We start from the raw sequence: 17,289 nt of genomic DNA, 5'->3' as shown, positions 1-17,289 counted from the left end.
AGGGAATTAAATGTGTCCTGATCAAGGTCCTCCATAAATTCGTCTGGCTTGAATTCCGCCATGATTAAATTTCGCTGAGTTCACAGTGTAAAGCAGTTTTGAAAAGGTAGGCAAAATGTTGTCAAACGGCTCAAAATATTCGTCTCCCGGACGAGCCCCCAATTTGTTACGTGCAGAGAAAACGAACAAAAGGGTGAACTCAGCAGTTAACGTTTAAACAAAATTTATTACAAAAATAAAACTAATTGCTAAGTTAGGGATAGAGTACAAGCTTTAAAAGTGTACAGACTACTTATCTCAGCTGGGACGGCAAAGCTCCAGTCTCAGAGTTGTAACAGTCAGTTGGATGAATGAACAGTCCTTGCAGGCTTGAAGCTGCACAAAGTCCACAGTATAAATCCAGCGTTGGCAGTGAAGGTCTTGAAAAGTCTAGAGAATGACTACTGCTGGAGTTTAGTAACACACAAGAGACACGATCCCAAAAGTCTGACTGGAAACTGAGCACGTCCCTTTTATAAAGGCATATAAGAACAATCTAGAACTTTTATTGACATGCTAATTACTGTTCTAAAATTATCTCCCTTACACAACTAATCAACTTTCCAGAACATTCCAAACATGACTAATGAATTCAAGGTTGTGAGGTCATTGAGGGTAGTGACCTTGAGAATGTTCTAGACTAATTGAACTCAGGTCATGATGAGTGTGGGGGAAATGACCTACACATAACACACCTAAAAATTAATCACACATTTTGAATAAACAAGATGTCAATTTGCGATCGGAGTTTTCTGCAGGCCACGCATTCTGGATAATGATTCCTATTACAGCACAGCTTATTCATATCGTAAGAAAGTTTTTGCACTGTCTGGAGAACAGCCCACTGCACCCTATAAGATGCAATTTGACAGACAATGTTATCGAGTGTGGATATCGACCAGTCTTGGGATATACGATGAATAACTTAATGGTAAGTGCTTACGTATACACTTATAGAACACGAAATACGGCTTGAAGACACCGTCTGAGTAAAAGTCTGAATAGCTTATGTACGGATGAACAGTTAAATTATGATAGACTGTCGGAGCGTGTCACACTAACAGAAACAGGCAAACGTGGACAGTAAATTTTTCATCGAGGGAAATGGGTGTCTGTTGATTCTCTGTCGATTAATACTTACACTGCATCTGTTTATGCTGTCATAGGAATCAATATTTCAATATGGCTACATTCATCGTCAACCGGAATACTATCAGCTTAGCTGGAAGAAAGGTGAACAGCTTAATGGTTGCAGCGATTACCCTGGGGTAGAAGAAATTAATTGGTTACATAAACACCATTTCCTTGCTAGTATTGCCAAATATGATTGTTTATCCTAAAGTAGTCTTCAAATTTGCTAGACTGTAGAATTCAAATTTTTGAAGACAATAGCTTGCTGTATAAAATGAAGGGGGCTAGGTTTCTAATCAGTCGTTGAAGGAAATACTAATATTTGTGCGCTCTTTAGAGCCATATTGAGTATCTTAGACAATTACCTGTCAAACTTTGATAGAACATTTAACTTTATCGCTTACACTATTCGACATTGGTGGGAAATGTCTAGTGCTAAATATCCACAGTGGTAAATGCCTCAATACGATCTAATAGAGAGGTAACACCATGTTCTCATCCTTTTTCATCATTGACATTAAATAAATATTAATAGGGGTTCTATTGTGGTAGTAGTGTTGTGTCAAATGACAATTAAGGTCTTCTCTGTCATGCTCCCCCTTGATATATACTGATATAACTTTTATAACTTGATATAACTTAGCCGGCTATTGAACCACTCTGTTTTGGGAGTGGAGATTTAGCCGAGCGGTTCTCTCTGTGGCCTCCCCGCTAGGCGACTGATGCCGTATGTTGTGGGTTCGAACCCGATTGAAAACTAGCAGTATATATACATCGAAATAAATAATAAAAACTTCTTAAAAGTACTGTGAATATAAATATTTCATACACAGTCGAAATGATGAATACAAATAGTAATGCTCCTCTCCTAAGATGACAGCTCATTGTTCGTTGCATATTCATCACAGTCTTATTTCAATGGACACAATTTTGTAATCAGTTGTAAATCATATGCAAACATCCATCTTCTCCAGGTTTTTCATCAGTTACTTTACAGGACTGAAAGGAGATAGGCCAATGCAAGCAATAAAGTCTGCTTTGAAATTTTCGGTTCCACGTTTATCACAAGCTAGTATTGGAATCGATTCTAAATATTATTGATTTCAGAAGTCATGTTCAATAGCAGTTGATGATGACGGCTGGTTTCCTCACAATATTTCTGTCCGCTTGGCAGGGGTTCCTTCTGTGAGCACAGTATTTGTATACCCTTGGTTCGCTCCTTCGGAGGCACCAGTTCTCGTTTGAAATCCATTTTCAAGCTAATGATGTTTTCGTTGCACTTGATGTTCTGCAGTCTGATACTCTGATGTTCTGCAGGCATCTTCATCAAGTTTTGGCAGAGAACATGTCTGCTTCGAGTTCCTTTAATGACATAAGATTTCTTTCTTTCTTTTCCTGATCTCTTCCCCAATGCAATGTGCAAATGGTCGAGCTCCAGTCTCTTCTCTATAAAACATTTTTTGTATAGCAGTCAGCTGATCGTCTTCTTATCCGCAAATCTTTGCCATCATTGACCCAGCAGATCAGTGTCAGCCAATTCCTCTTGTACAGACCAGTAGTGGCTTCTCTTCTGACCAAACCTTATCAACAATTTTTAACAAAGCACTGCTATCAAACAATGGAGGAAGGAAATCTTTGCACGATGATTGACTTTATCTATACCTGTCGAACAAAGTTGAAAGGAGACGCTTAGAATTAGTGCAGTCCATCCATGCATCCGTACATTTGTACATCCATATGTCCGCCCAGGCCTAAGCCCTTTCTCAAAAATACCTTGCATTGATGACTTGTAATACTTTGTTGTTCAAGTACTCTCCGACACAGGACTTTCATAACAAAGTAAACAATGCAACATGCTCAAGTTCAAGGAAGTATATATTTCCAATCATTTCCATTTCCAGGTCATGCTGTGAGACCTTACTCATTAAACTTGAAAAATATCGGGAAACATAAGTTTTGTATTAAATGAAAGCGTAACCGCCGATTTCGTAATTGCCTGCACTGTAAAACGTTTCCGCGTGTTGTTTGATGTCAGGGTAGCTATGCTTATTACGTGCTTAATATTTTAAAACTTCATTTCTTACTTCAAACAGAAACGGGTAAAGTTCTGATTGAGATCATAATTTGTAGCTGTCTTTTGTGGTAAAGAGAAGACAACGTCTTATAAATTTGAAACAATTCGCCAGGAATGAAAATCTCTGAGAGTTAGGGAGCTACATGAATGAAAGGAAGGGAAGTAGTCATTTTGCAAACGAAATTATGACTACTGTGACACGCTCTTTTATCCGGAGAGCCGTATTAAAGAACCATGTAAATGAAAATAGTAGTATGTCAATAGTATTCATTCATGCTTGAGATATGAAAACTGAATTTCATTCGATTAATACATGCAAGAGCGATCAAGATACAATAAAGCGTTATATTTTACTTGACAAACTGATAAGATCTAGTAGTGATGTGGAGGGGATATCAAAATCCTCTTAACAAGAGTATGAAGATAGTTTACAAACGTTTTTTTGTGCGATTTGTATGGCGTATGTGTGAAATGTCGATACATACCTTCCGCTATTCTCTCAATGTACAGTATTATATTTCTGATAGGTCGGGTTTTGAATGATAGCAGATTCTGCAGAAAAAAACACGATCTATGATATTAATATTACATATTTACATAATTTGAGTATTTTACGTATTACATTTAGCTCGACTTTATTACTTTCGGATCCGTTTTGCTAAGAGTTATGTCCGAGGCAGGAGTCTCATAAAAAATAAAGAATGCAAAATGATAGTATTACCAATCCTTTCTTTTCCAAGTTCATGCTGTGAGACCTCCTTACTCATTAAACTTGAAAAATATCGGGAAACATAAGTTTGGGACTACATGAAAGCGTAACTACCGTTTACGTAAATGGCTGCACTGTAAAACAATCCCGCATTTTGTTTTATGTCAGGGTAGCTATGCTAATGTTCTTATTGAGTGTTTAATTTTTAAAAATATTTCTTACTTGAAACAAAACGGGCAAAGTCCTGATTGACAGATTATGATTTGTGACTGTCTTTTGTGGTAAATAGAAGACAGCGGCTTAAAATATTGAAACGTTTGGCCAGGAAAGATCTGAGAGTTTAGGAGCTCAAGGAATGACAGAAAGGGAGGTAATTAATTATTTACAAAACGAAATTATCAGTACTGTCGCACTGTTTGTGCGGATGAAATTAGCATTACTGTGGCACTGTCTGTGTGGACGAAATTAATTGATACGCACTCTTATCCAGAAAGCCGTATAAAAGAACCAGGTTACTGAAAATAGCAGTGTGTAAATAATATTCATTCATGCTTACGATATGAAAACTGAATTTTACTTGATTAATACATGCGTGAGCAAACAAGAGACAATAAAGCGTTATATTTTACGTGACAAACTGGTAATATCTAGTGGTGATGTAGAGGTGATATCAAAATCCTCTTAACAAGAGAAAAATAGTTTACGAACATTTTTGTGTGATTTGTATAGCAAATGTATAATAAGTCGGTACATACATTCCCCGACGCTGTCTTTCGTCCAGTTAAGCGATGTATCATTGTTTTGAAAATTTTGTTAGCGATGTGTAACATCGAGTAATGTGAGTGCTCCATAAGCTCTACAGCATGTGGAGGGTCGCAGTACGCCGTGAGAATAATTGTTACAATTTAAGATTGTGCATTCCGTCAAGTTGTTTTTACTTTGATGTCTTAGCTAGATGACTGGGTACCGTACGTTGTGAGTTCAGATCTGATCGAAAGTCCACTGCATTATCCGGGAAAATAAAATATCTAAACACAGGAAGACAAAGTTTGTGTGTATATACTGCACCGTTGTTTTTCCCTAAGTTTTGCCCTCTTTGTCTCTCAATTTGAGTTCTATGCCTTTGATAAACAGCTTGTCCTAATGACTTCCCATGATCTCATCTTTGGTAAAACAATCTGAAAAAGTTGAGTGTCGAAGACATAGAATTTGAACAATTGGATACTGATGATTCAACTTTGCCTGTCTTCTATTTTATCATGTCATGATTAGATTAGATTAGACTAGATTATTTGATCGCTTTTCACATACGTTGGACATGGAAAGTTATAACAAATGGTCGCCTTCTTATCGCATCTGAAACTTAATGGGTGTGTACATGTATGCTAAAGACATGTTTTCCCGTGCGACAAATTTATGTGCAATAATTAAACTCAAGCTTGTCTTAGTAATGGTTCCTGATGAGAAGATTGTACAGAACAGTCGCCAAACTCACATATTGCACCATTACAAAAAGAGCTCATGAACATTCCTGACTGACGGCACCGCACTTATGCCTCTTTAAGCTTATATCTCGTGTTTAATGGAAACGGCCTGTAGCTGCCCTGCTGTTGACTGTGTTGTGCTTCGATAAGCCTAATCATAACTTCATCACTATGTATTCTACTGAACCATACATTATCATTCAAAGCCGTTTTAGAATGTGAATCTGTGTATTATGTTTCATTTGAACCCAACGAGCTATTCTTAAATCTCGATCCGACAGAGAGAGTCTGCCAAGACAATAATCTCATAAATTAACACTGGGGTCACAATCTACAGTACTACTAAAATGCATGCTTGTTGGATGCGGACGTTATTTTTCTTTTTCCTACTTTTTCTTCTGTTAGCAGCTACCGTTAACTTCCGTGCGAGTCCCACATTCCTTCCTATATGCAAAATATACGTATTTTTGCTTATTATTCCAGCATTCGTTCATCATTTCTCTTTACATTCCTATACCATGACCGCTGCCATTCATATCACACCAATCAAGTCCCTGTGAAAACTTCCATCATTACTATTATAATCATTTAGCCGATAATCAATATCATCGTCCCCATGGTGAGGATGGTGATAGTGGTGGTGTTGATCATCCCGATGAGACTCGGTGATTTATGTGTTTATTACCTGACGCCGTCATGAAATTATTTTCTGCTATTTTCATACTATATTTTCAGTAAGATCGGATTATTTTTCTTATGAAGGTTGTTGTGCTGCATCCAAAAATTTCAGTGATTCTAGTGTGTTTACATCAAAAGTTTAATCGACTGTAATTGGCTACCAACAGGGATGAGCTTCCATGCAAAATAATTTCAGTCGTTTCCTTGGATTGAGTTGTGACAATACAGTTCCCAAAATAGGCGGATATATATATATATATATATATATATATATATATATATATATATATATATATATATATATATATATATATATATAAGATTTTCTAATTAATCTGTCTCTCGTTTGGAGACTTACTCAGATATACTCGAAGGACTCTTCTACACAAATTGTAACAAGGATATGGTGCCATGCGATCTGTACTCCCTGTCATTTCTTGATAGATTTCGATTGAAGTTTGAGTGTTTTACATGAACGAACCTGTCCATGACTCATTCCCGAAGAATCCCTCTTCAATTCCTAAACAGGAACACCATCGATTGATGACCCATCTGTCATGTCAAGATGATCTGATTGGAACTGAAAAATGTTATACAGTTTATCCTACATACTTAAATTACACGTCTTCGAGTGTGCGTTTGAAAATTTTAGAATCGAACATAATATTTGATTCTAAAGAGATTTTCGTTTGCGTGCATATCTGTCTATATGGATCTCCATCCTTGATAGCAGCAAATTTGAGAATGGAAAGATGTTTTTGTACAGCAACTACCCTTAAATAGAAACTTGTGACGATATAAGTTGTGCTTATTAGACCGAAGTGATTTTATTGTTAAGTAAAAATTGGTGACCAAATATGATAGTTAGATTTTTGGATGTTTAGTTTATTTCTTCGGGGTCAATCGTCTCTTCTTTGCAATGGTCCGCAGAAACAATGTGCAGTGCCTAACCTTGGTCCCGGGCCATGGTTTAAAAAGATAGATAATTCATCGTCCACAACTTAAAGTCTTAGATACGATTTAATAATCTGAAGGGATTGAGAGAAATGAATGTGACCTCGCATGAATAAAATCTCGAACCTAATGTTTCATAACGGTTTTTAATGTAGAACATTTCAGTTCTGGTCGTTATCTGGAAGAATTCCGAGGTCTTTTTCAGTTGCACCGTAGGTAATTTCAAACTCTGACATAAATTACATAACATCACAAAAACATTATTTGAATTCAATATGCGGCACTGGATAACATACTTCAGACGTACAGAAAAGATATCGTACAACTTAAGCGTGACGCATACGACGACAATTATTTCTATTTAATGTAAACCGTGGCAGTGTTTTGGCAGTTAAGAAGGGTATAACTTTATTGCCAATACACATTTTAAAAAGAATGTGTTGTGTTTTTCGTTTCAGATACGATTGCTGTTTTTAGCAATACAGATCAGGCTATCTATGCAAAGTAAGTTAATACTGTTTATTGTTGGGGGGGGGGGAAATGGTGTACGCTCATTTTACAGATCTATTACATACCCCCGTATCTTTATTTTCAACAGCCTTTAGCTAAAATGTAAATTACAGAAGGTGAGGATATGTTCATACTAGTATATGAAAATCACATACACCATTACATCTAATGATACTAACCCGTATAGGGGAACGTACAAGACAAATGTTTCAATTTTACTTTTCCTATTTAGAGAGTAAAAATTGTGTCTACAAAGTGTCTGAAAAAAAACACACATCATCCCATACAGTGTTTTACATTTATTCCGTAGTATTTTCTGAAATCGTTATCCTTCCAAAATGAGAGATGAGCGCCTGAATTGTAATTTGATGTTATAAAGTGTGCCGATAAGGGCGGTGGTGTAATACCTTCAATATTATTTTCATGACTACAGGCTGCTTTTCTGACTTGAAATTCCAACATTTATAGTGTCTCTTTCCAAACAAGCTGATTATGCAATAACCCAGCCCGTTTATGCGAAGGCGGGTGTAAACGAGATTTGGGTCCGTGGAACACGAGCTTGATAGGCGACAGCAAAGTGGATATGGAGCGAACTGTTCCCAAATCGACTGTAAAGGCTACCCAGCCATGAAGTGGATTATTCTTATTATATAGCAACATTTTCGTTTGTGGCATTAAAAGTTGTTTCCTCCCTAGCTTAAACGCAATTGTAAGGAAAATGAGAAATCAAATTTTGAATAATTTATAAAGTGCTTGCCGTCGAGAGGAATCCAGCATCCGGGACCGAGCATTATTGATGCGAACGATTCATAGCACGTGTATTTTTGGCTATGATCGTGGAAGCGACGTAGCGCAGACAACAAAGCATGACGCCTCAGATGTGGCGAAGCACAAGCCAACTAACTACTCTAATAAGATGTTCTGAGCGTTTAGGCTGCTCTTGTAATGATCGCCATGTATTAATCATTCATCAACATCTAACATGAACTCTCCATGCCTTGCATAAAGCTTTCGTTCTAGGTGAGGCATATGGGACCCAGTAATTTTGTTATTGTAGTTTGTATTGTTTTTTATGTTTATATTCGCTGTTGTTCTTTTCTTTGTTGTTGTTATTGTTGACCAATAAAATTCAACGAACATGACCATTGTGTTGTTGTTGTTTGAAACGTAATGTAGATGTCATAAGAAACAATATAAGGACGCTGTCATTATTTGACCCAATTCAAATCGCTCTCAAAGTACACTTTCTTAACATGAAAGCTCAGCCGCCTTCCAGCTCACGCATCCCATTCAGGGCACTAAAGTAATACTCATTCAAGAGTGATCTATTAAAAAGTGGCATGACGAGACCTGAATTGGTTAAATAAAATGGCTTGCCTTACTCCGTCGTTTTGGCTATTGGTTAGGGAGAAGGCATTAAATCTGTAGATGCATGTGATTGCCTCGTGAATGCATCAGGCTTTCAATTCCATTTTCGTGTTTCAACTGGTCACGACGGATCTTGTCAACTTGTCTGATCTGATGACCCTAGAGACTTCCTAGAGGTCCATGGACGGCCATGTAAAAACAACCAAAGTGGATTTTACACGGGCAAACTGCCCTATAAGAGCAGCCGCTACTACAGAGTGCATCCAATCCACGATGTGCAGTTCAACTTATAAAAAGAACTTGGCGATGATACCGCCGACAGGACCGTACTATCGACGACCCTTGCCAAGGGGTAATCAAGTTCTCCTACCAGAAAGTAGGCGTCTTTACGTAAAACAAATGTGCGAGATGGCTTGTATAGAAGGCCATCACACTGGGCATTCTGGCAAGGTAATTTATTCTTTTACTAAGATATTTATACAATCATAAAACGAATTCTGTAAAGTTATAAAATTAAATTCATTGATCAAAATATTTTGTTGTGTGTGTGGCAATATCACAGAATTTCTTTCCTCTATTCCACAAACGAATTAAATAAAAAGGCTGTACCTATTTCCATGCTATTTGTGACATATGTTTTGTGTTTGATAATTTCAGGTGAATGTGGCAACATCTTTGTACCATCAGGGATTCGATGAGCAGCTTATCAAAGAACAAACAGGTCACAGATCAGATGACAGTTTACGCGCCTCAAATGTTTGTCTACCGCACTACAAAAGCATGTGTCGAATACATCTACCATTTTCATCTAGTGTTAAATCAGAGGAAGCTGTAAGTAAACCAGTTTCTTAAGTTGCTACGAAACAACATAACAAAACAGACAGGATTGGTCCAACCCAAGAAGACGCCCAATAAAAAAAAAGACAGATCTTTATCAACAAATCATGTTGCTTATATTGAGCATGGTTCAAAGAAAGTTAAAATTGAATTATAAAATGTGATGTTATAACATATCAGTTGAAAAATTGTCTTTATTGTGTTATTGAATGTGTGAATGCTTTAGGCATCTCGACTGGACCTATTGTTCTCATGCAAATTAGTAATCGTCCATACTTTTTTCATAATTAAATGAGTAATCACTACACTTTTATTGATATGATAATGATTTTCATTATTTCATTACTTATTTACATATGAATTAAAGTGTGACGAATTACTAATTTGCATAAGAACAATAGGTTGCAGTCGTGATTCCATGGATAAATGGATGGCAAGAACAATAGGTCACATGTACTGGAGTTGTATAAGTACACTATAGTAGGACTGTGTGGTGAAGATTTGTATCAAGTTTCATGAAATTTGTTGCAGTATTTCAAGACATACAACCCAATTACAAACATTGATCAAAATATGCAAATTAGCAATTCATTGACACAATACTGACATATGTCATTGTGTGCTATTTGAACCCTGTCTGACCAACATCTGTACTAAGTTCCATCAAATTTTGCCCAGTCGCACCAGAAACAGAGCTCTAATCACTAATTATGCAAATTAGCACTAAATATGCACCCCCACCAAATTAAATGGACGTGCATATAAATGCAATAGTGTATTATCCTTGTACCAAGTTTCAAAAGAGTTGGCCCAGGCATGTCTGCGATATATGTATGAACAGATCTGGAGCCCCTGTGGACGGACATCAAATACAGGAAACAAAGCGTCCGCCGCGCTACCATTTTTGATCTGATCACAAAACAACGACACGCATATGATGATATAGGGAGTAATCCATGTACCGAGTTTGAATGACATTGCTCCCTGCATCGCTGAGAAATTTGCGTGAACGGACACACCCACATCAAATACAAAAAACAAAATGACCGTCAAGTGCCCACATTGGATTGGGTACAAAAAAGAATCAATGTGCATATGCATGACATAGGGAGTCACCCATGAGTCAAGTGTGAATGAAATAGCTCCAGGCATCTCCGAGATATCTGCATTAACGAACGGATGGACGGACGCATGGAGATGACAAATCTTTAAGTCCCCCGGGACGGTGACCATTGGGACTAAAAATGCACGAATGTGAGGGCGCTTTCCACCATATCTTTACAAAGGCACGTGAATCTAGGTAGATGATAATTAATCTTAACCTATATTCAAGTCTAATTCTTGTTCTTATTTTCGATTGACCAATAGTATATTTCATTCGTAATTGAACATATCAATGTTTTAATTTTTTTAGGTCATTATACTCGTTGGAGTATTTTCTGATTGCAAAGCCCAATATAGCTGGTAACTATAATTTTCATTCACCTTGTCATTACAGCGTGCACCTATGACACCTATACATTTGGAGGATCATGTTACGAGTTCAATTCAGACAATGTGTCATTCGTAGCTGCCAATAAAAGTTGTCAAGAATCAGGATATTGGCTTGTGGCGTTTTCTTCACAAGAGGAATTCAGTAACTTATCTTCTCACCTTTATAACCTTGATGGGAAAGGACAACATTGGATAGGTGGGTATAAACCCTTCAAGAATGGCAACTGGAAGTGGACAAATGGAGAACCTTGGCGAACTGATGTCCACTTTTGGCGAGATGGCTTCATTGGTGGTTACGATTGTGCGCTCATACAACGTGCCGGAGGCCAAACGTTTGCAGGGCATTCACGTCAGTGTGATGACGACTATACCTATATATGTGAAAAATATACGGGTAAGTTTATTACGATTTTTCTGATCATTTGTATCAAATATATATTTAGAGAGCATTTCGGTGAAATGTTCATGTAAAAGGGAAAGATACCACCGTAAACATACATACACTCGGACGGACAAAGAAGTTTGTTAAAGTTCTTTCCACAAGACGAGATTGTATCATTGAAGTCATGTTAACCTTACATGGGGGCTTAAGTTATACCGTTTTTTGTCTTCCTAGATGAATCTGAGAAAAGGTCACTGAATTTCACAAAAACCATTATAGGACTTAAAATGAGTTTATCATTAATTAGCTTTTAAACTTTCTGAGTTTGGTAAATATTATTTGTTGAACCGCATTGCAGAAATATGAACGACACGTCAAACTTCTCCAAATTACTGTATTCATGGTAGGTGAGAAAAGAAGAAGTTATCGAGAGAATTTTTCAAGTGAAACTTGAATGTACACTAGATATCACTGGCATGTAGTTCCGTAGTGACTTGTCAGTGACTGTACCTCAGGATTTGCATGATATTATTTCATATCATCTTTATCATGAATTTGCTCGACTCAAAGTTTGCGTTCTGATTTTTGATCTTTGTTTAACTGCTATTTTTATGAACTTTTTCCAAAACAAATTCTAAGATTATTTCCAACTCTCTGGGAGGCGACATTGATGGAAAATGTACTAATGAACCTTTACTTTCACGATAACCGCCTCCAAATTGCTGATGACATTTTTTTGAAATGGTCACACTTATAGATTCTCTAAGGTGAATACACCTGTCCCCAGTTTTGCTTATAAAAATGCTGTACCGTCTTGTCAAACATTGAATTATAGGAAATTCTTGTAGCCATTGGCAACGAAGCCAGTGTACTGATCATACATATTCTCTCCAACAAGGTGGTTTCGCTTTGTCGTTTGAACAGAAAATACAACTATAAAGTGTACACCAGACATTGACGTAACAACAACGTTTGACAAACCATCTGTTCATGTGACATGGCCGTTTCCTAACGCTACAGTCACTGATAACTCTGGAATCGTGCGCGTACAAGGAAGCCATGAACCTGGAAGCAACTTTTCCATCGGCGTTACAGCTGTTATGTATGAGGCATTTTACCCCTCGGGCAAAGTGGCTTCGTGTTCATTTTCCGTGACAGTAAAAGGTAAGAAATAACACTATGTTTTAGAAGGTGTGCAGAGTATACGAATATCATAAAGAGAAGGACAGAACCTGGAGCCATTTATATTTACATGATAATAAGCATGCCCTTGAAAACGTAATGCCGTATATAATTGCTTCATTACAGAATATCATAACATGTAATTCAATTGGACTGACCTGGCCGTTAGCTTTGAAAATGAAATGGTGCAGAAATTATTTCATTAGTGACAAAACGTTAGTCAAGACTAAATGCATGAAACAAAAGTATAATTTTACAAGAAGACAGTATTGCTCGGGTTGGTCAAGTAACAGTGAAAAGTAACAGAGTTCGAAGGCAATAGCGACCTTCCATCCTTTTACGGACATAACTAAAATTACAAAGGGGGAACGGTCGCCATTTTCTACACAAGTATTTTGAAGGGAATGGAATTGATGCCCACGCGTTCGGGGTCAGGTTACCATTTTTACGCACCGATAACAAGTAAAGATATAGCCAATTTGGCCAAAATGTTGCCGGATTCCAATTTACAATATAATGCAAGGCTTTCCAAGCCAGAAAGTCAGAGGAAACTTTAGAAGTCGTACTGATTGCCGCTATCCAATACTTCAACTTGGATGTATAAATAGAAGTTCATAATACCTATACTATAAAGGGACGCTTTTAAAGACAATGGGTTGCTTTGGCTGTCAGATTAACTTGCTGTACGCACTATAATACCACATCTACTCCAAAAGGATCACTATCCTTGGAACATTTTTAAATTAATAAGTGTAATTAGAATTAGGAAAAACTACGTTGACTGATAGAAATTTTCATACTTAACTTTCTCTTGTATATTCTTTGAATTGCGTCGGCAAATAAACACAGCCATTGTCAGACCTATTATAGCTAATCCAGAGGGAATACAGCAGGAGTTATCAATCAGCCATGTAAGTATGAAAATATTAAATACTTTAATACATTTTTTGTGATGGTAGGGAATATCAATGAGTACTGTACCACTACAATATTTGTTTCACAACAAAAAGATAATTTGTGCTGCAAGACTCTTTGGCAAATTTGAGTCGATTCTATCAGCATTTCTAAAAAATAAACTTCTCACAAGAATGATAAAAAATAAAGACAATCAGGACGTTTAACTGTGAATTTCATTATATTTATATGGTGTATGATTTGGGAAGCTGTTCCGGTATCGATCATAAGCAACTTTGCATTTAATAATTTTTTAAATGCATTATTTCATTTTGTAAAATGACAATTAAGCATCGATACGAATGCAATCGTTACGTGGGATTATTGACGTACCCTCGATAGTGGATCAAAGTCAATTTTACATGTCCTTGTTTATATGTAACAGATTATTGAAAGCTTTAATAAGTTATCAGAGATTATAACTGGTCTGGACAGTTGGAATGTCTCTCATGAAGAAAGCCAAGCCCTGGCCGAAGGTAATCAAGTAATTGTGAACGTAATAGATCATACTATGACAACGTCTTTCTCCTTGATACAGACATTAGATAATGAACAGCCTAAAGGCCCGCGTGAAATACAGCCAAGCAGGTTCTGCAGATTCCATGCCGTACTCGTACATTGTTTCACCTATCCTTACGTCGAACAATTCATTCTCAGAATGGTAACAAGGGAAACACGGTAAAACAAGCAAAATGACGTTATTTTTAGGTGACATGTAGTGTGAATGACTGAAACTTCATAATAATCAAATCCCATAATAGACCATCATTTATGAAAATCTAAAAAAGAACCAAACTTTTACACACCGTAGCCCGGTACATTAAACACTAAGTTCTTCTATGCATAGACCCTTGAGGAAAACAAGTTGTCTTAGTCTTCAAAATCTCGTTTTCTTACTTTAAAGCCATTGACTGTAAGGTTTGTGTTAATGTATCTTCGGACGGTTTTATATACAAGTATTATCAACCACGTATTGGGAGTGCCTGTGCGAGTAATTGTTGTCTGTATCAAATAATGACATTTGCAATTTAATTTATTAAGACATCTGCAATTTATAGACATAAGAGCAATTCCATATCTAGAATTTGATATTAATGTGATTTTCGATAGCAGCTTTTGTCACTTTCAACTGATTTTTCCATTTTCTGAACTATTACTACGTGTTGCGTTTGCTGTTATTTGTTTGTAAGCCTATTTTCACCTTGGACCACAGTGGAAATGTCTTTAGACCTTCCTATGTGACCTATGCACGATTTCAATGCTATGTCTGATCCTTTTAACTTTAATATGTGCAAAATGATAAATCAAATTAGACAGGACGTTGACGGCAGTATAACGATGGCAAATATTTGAAAACTTTTACATACACAATTAATAGCAGGTATAGCATTTCATCACCGTAATCTGATCAGGGTATGGACAAATGTCGAGGAAGACTTTCGAAGAATTCTTTATAAAAAAATTACTTGAGAAAAGTAGCAATATAGGATAAAAATTACTGACATTTCTTATTTGGTTTCAGAAGCAGAAGACGTTCGCTCTTTACTAATGATTTTAGTAATAATACTAGTCCCGAGGAATGTGTGCATTGTGCAGCTCAGAAAACTAGTATTCGAAGGAACTTCAGTCACCCAAAAGCAGCAAATCCAAAACAAAACAAAAAGTGCAACTCTTCTGTCGTCAGACAGATACAGCCTAACTAAGAATACGGACGCTCTTTATGAATTACTGGGCCTTACCACTTTTTTCGATCCTGGACTGTTCAAAGGTTCAACTAAACAATAGTATTTTACAATGGTTATAAAGGAGTCACTATGATACCAATGTGTCTTCAAGTATTGAAGCTTGATTTCTACAATTTCGACAGTACAGTGTCTTCTTCGTTTCATCGTGTTCTCTCCTCGCACTTTTAAGTTGTAATACGTAAAATTTGTTTGTGTAACTATCTATTGTTGATATAACTTATGAAACCGTCATGTGAAGTTCTTACTAAAAATGTAACTTATCACCTAGCGGTTATTAACATATTATGTGCAATTTTTATTCTACCTTTATCTACCTAAAATGTTATGTTGTAAACGGAAATCTTTGACCTATTTACAGAAAGTAATCTGATTTTTGAGCTACTCGTATTTCTTACAGATATTTTAACAGCAATTGATGAGGATATCACAGCAGTACAGCTTGCGTCAGTCACACATGAAAACAGCAACGACGGGAGGGATCTGGTAACCGCATCTGTGCTTCGTGCAGCAGATAACCTCGCGAAGTATATTCTACCCAACACACAGCCTGGCAGTGGACCAATCGTATTGGACAAGACATCGATAGGATTAAATTTGGAAAGTGACTCAATAGATCACCTCACGAACACCACTATAGCAATGGGAGATGGTAACGGATGTAGCGTACCAGCAGCAGATAAACTTGTCGTCGATCAGACAAATAGGAACGGGACATTGAATAGGATAGTAAGATCGTTTAATTTCATTACCTATCAAAATAATTTTATCAACTATTTTTTATAATCTGGCAGTATGACAAAGTGGAGACTTAGCTAAGAAAGGAACTTACCAAGACACATTATAACTTTTTCAACCAGGGCAGAGCATTGGCGCTTTTCGAAAAAGTGAAAGTATGAAAAATAAGGACTCTACCCTGATTTCTTGCACGTATGCTGATCCTCTCTACCTCGTTGATATCGGTGACCCTTCCCAATGCCAAACTATTTGCATTTTAATTTGAAGCCTGGTAGACTGTTTCTGCATTCCCAATAGAAATGCCGAATTGCCATATAATACCCGCCCTAATAATGATGGTCATGGTCGTGGTGATGTTGGTTATTGTGAATGTTATGATGATGATGATGATGATGATGATGATGATGATGATGATGATGATGACCGTGATGATGGCCTTGGTCATGATGATGATTAAAGGAGAAGGGAGAGGAAGCAGAGCTGAAGAAGGAAGAGGGAAAGACGGAGGATTGTGATGATTTATAGGATGTTGATGAAAATAATGATAGTGGCAGCAGTAATATTGAATGTTACTTAGGGCGATGAGAGTGTCGGTTGTGGTTCTGTCTCTTGTAGTAGTATAAGTGATAGAGACTAATTCTACACTTTTTTATATTAATTTTAGAACCAGTGATAGAGACGTATTCAACACTTCCTTGTTTGCTTGTTTGTTTGTTTTTTGTTAACTAATTGATGTATCATTGACAGACACCTTATCGGATCCAGAACTTCATTATTTAGTTGTTTTTTTTTCAGTAATTGCTGTATGGTGGAGCATGATTCAGCGCTTTCTCTTTTTATTTACAAAATATGTCTTTTCATCGTCATTCATATCGTATTTTTATGCGAAATTTGGGTTTTGTGCAATATGTGGTAAAGAGTCCATATATCTTTGCAAACATAGCTTACCCTGCCCATGATGTATCCACTATTTAAAATGGCTCTCCAAAAAGCTGTTACATGGAAAAAGTGAC

General features: G+C 36.8%; 1 protein-coding gene across 1 annotated transcript in view; it reads left to right on the top strand.

The window, feature by feature from the left end:
* Positions 1-809: 809 nt before the first annotated feature.
* Positions 810-17,289, top strand: part of LOC139134667 (polycystin-1-like protein 2) — a 28,687-nt gene continuing 12,207 nt past the window's right edge. Inside the window, exons 1-7 of the mRNA XM_070701634.1 lie at positions 810-970; positions 7,528-7,573; positions 11,283-11,672; positions 12,585-12,824; positions 13,692-13,753; positions 14,182-14,272; positions 15,939-16,267. Of these exons, the coding sequence (XP_070557735.1) occupies positions 815-970; positions 7,528-7,573; positions 11,283-11,672; positions 12,585-12,824; positions 13,692-13,753; positions 14,182-14,272; positions 15,939-16,267 (1,314 nt within the window). The 5' untranslated portion in view covers positions 810-814. The remainder of the gene's footprint in view (positions 971-7,527; positions 7,574-11,282; positions 11,673-12,584; positions 12,825-13,691; positions 13,754-14,181; positions 14,273-15,938; positions 16,268-17,289) is intronic.

This window comes from Ptychodera flava, chromosome 6 (assembly GCF_041260155.1).
Source record: "Ptychodera flava strain L36383 chromosome 6, AS_Pfla_20210202, whole genome shotgun sequence".
NCBI lineage: Eukaryota > Metazoa > Hemichordata > Enteropneusta > Ptychoderidae > Ptychodera > Ptychodera flava.
This window is presented reverse-complemented; position numbering and strand designations above follow the sequence as displayed.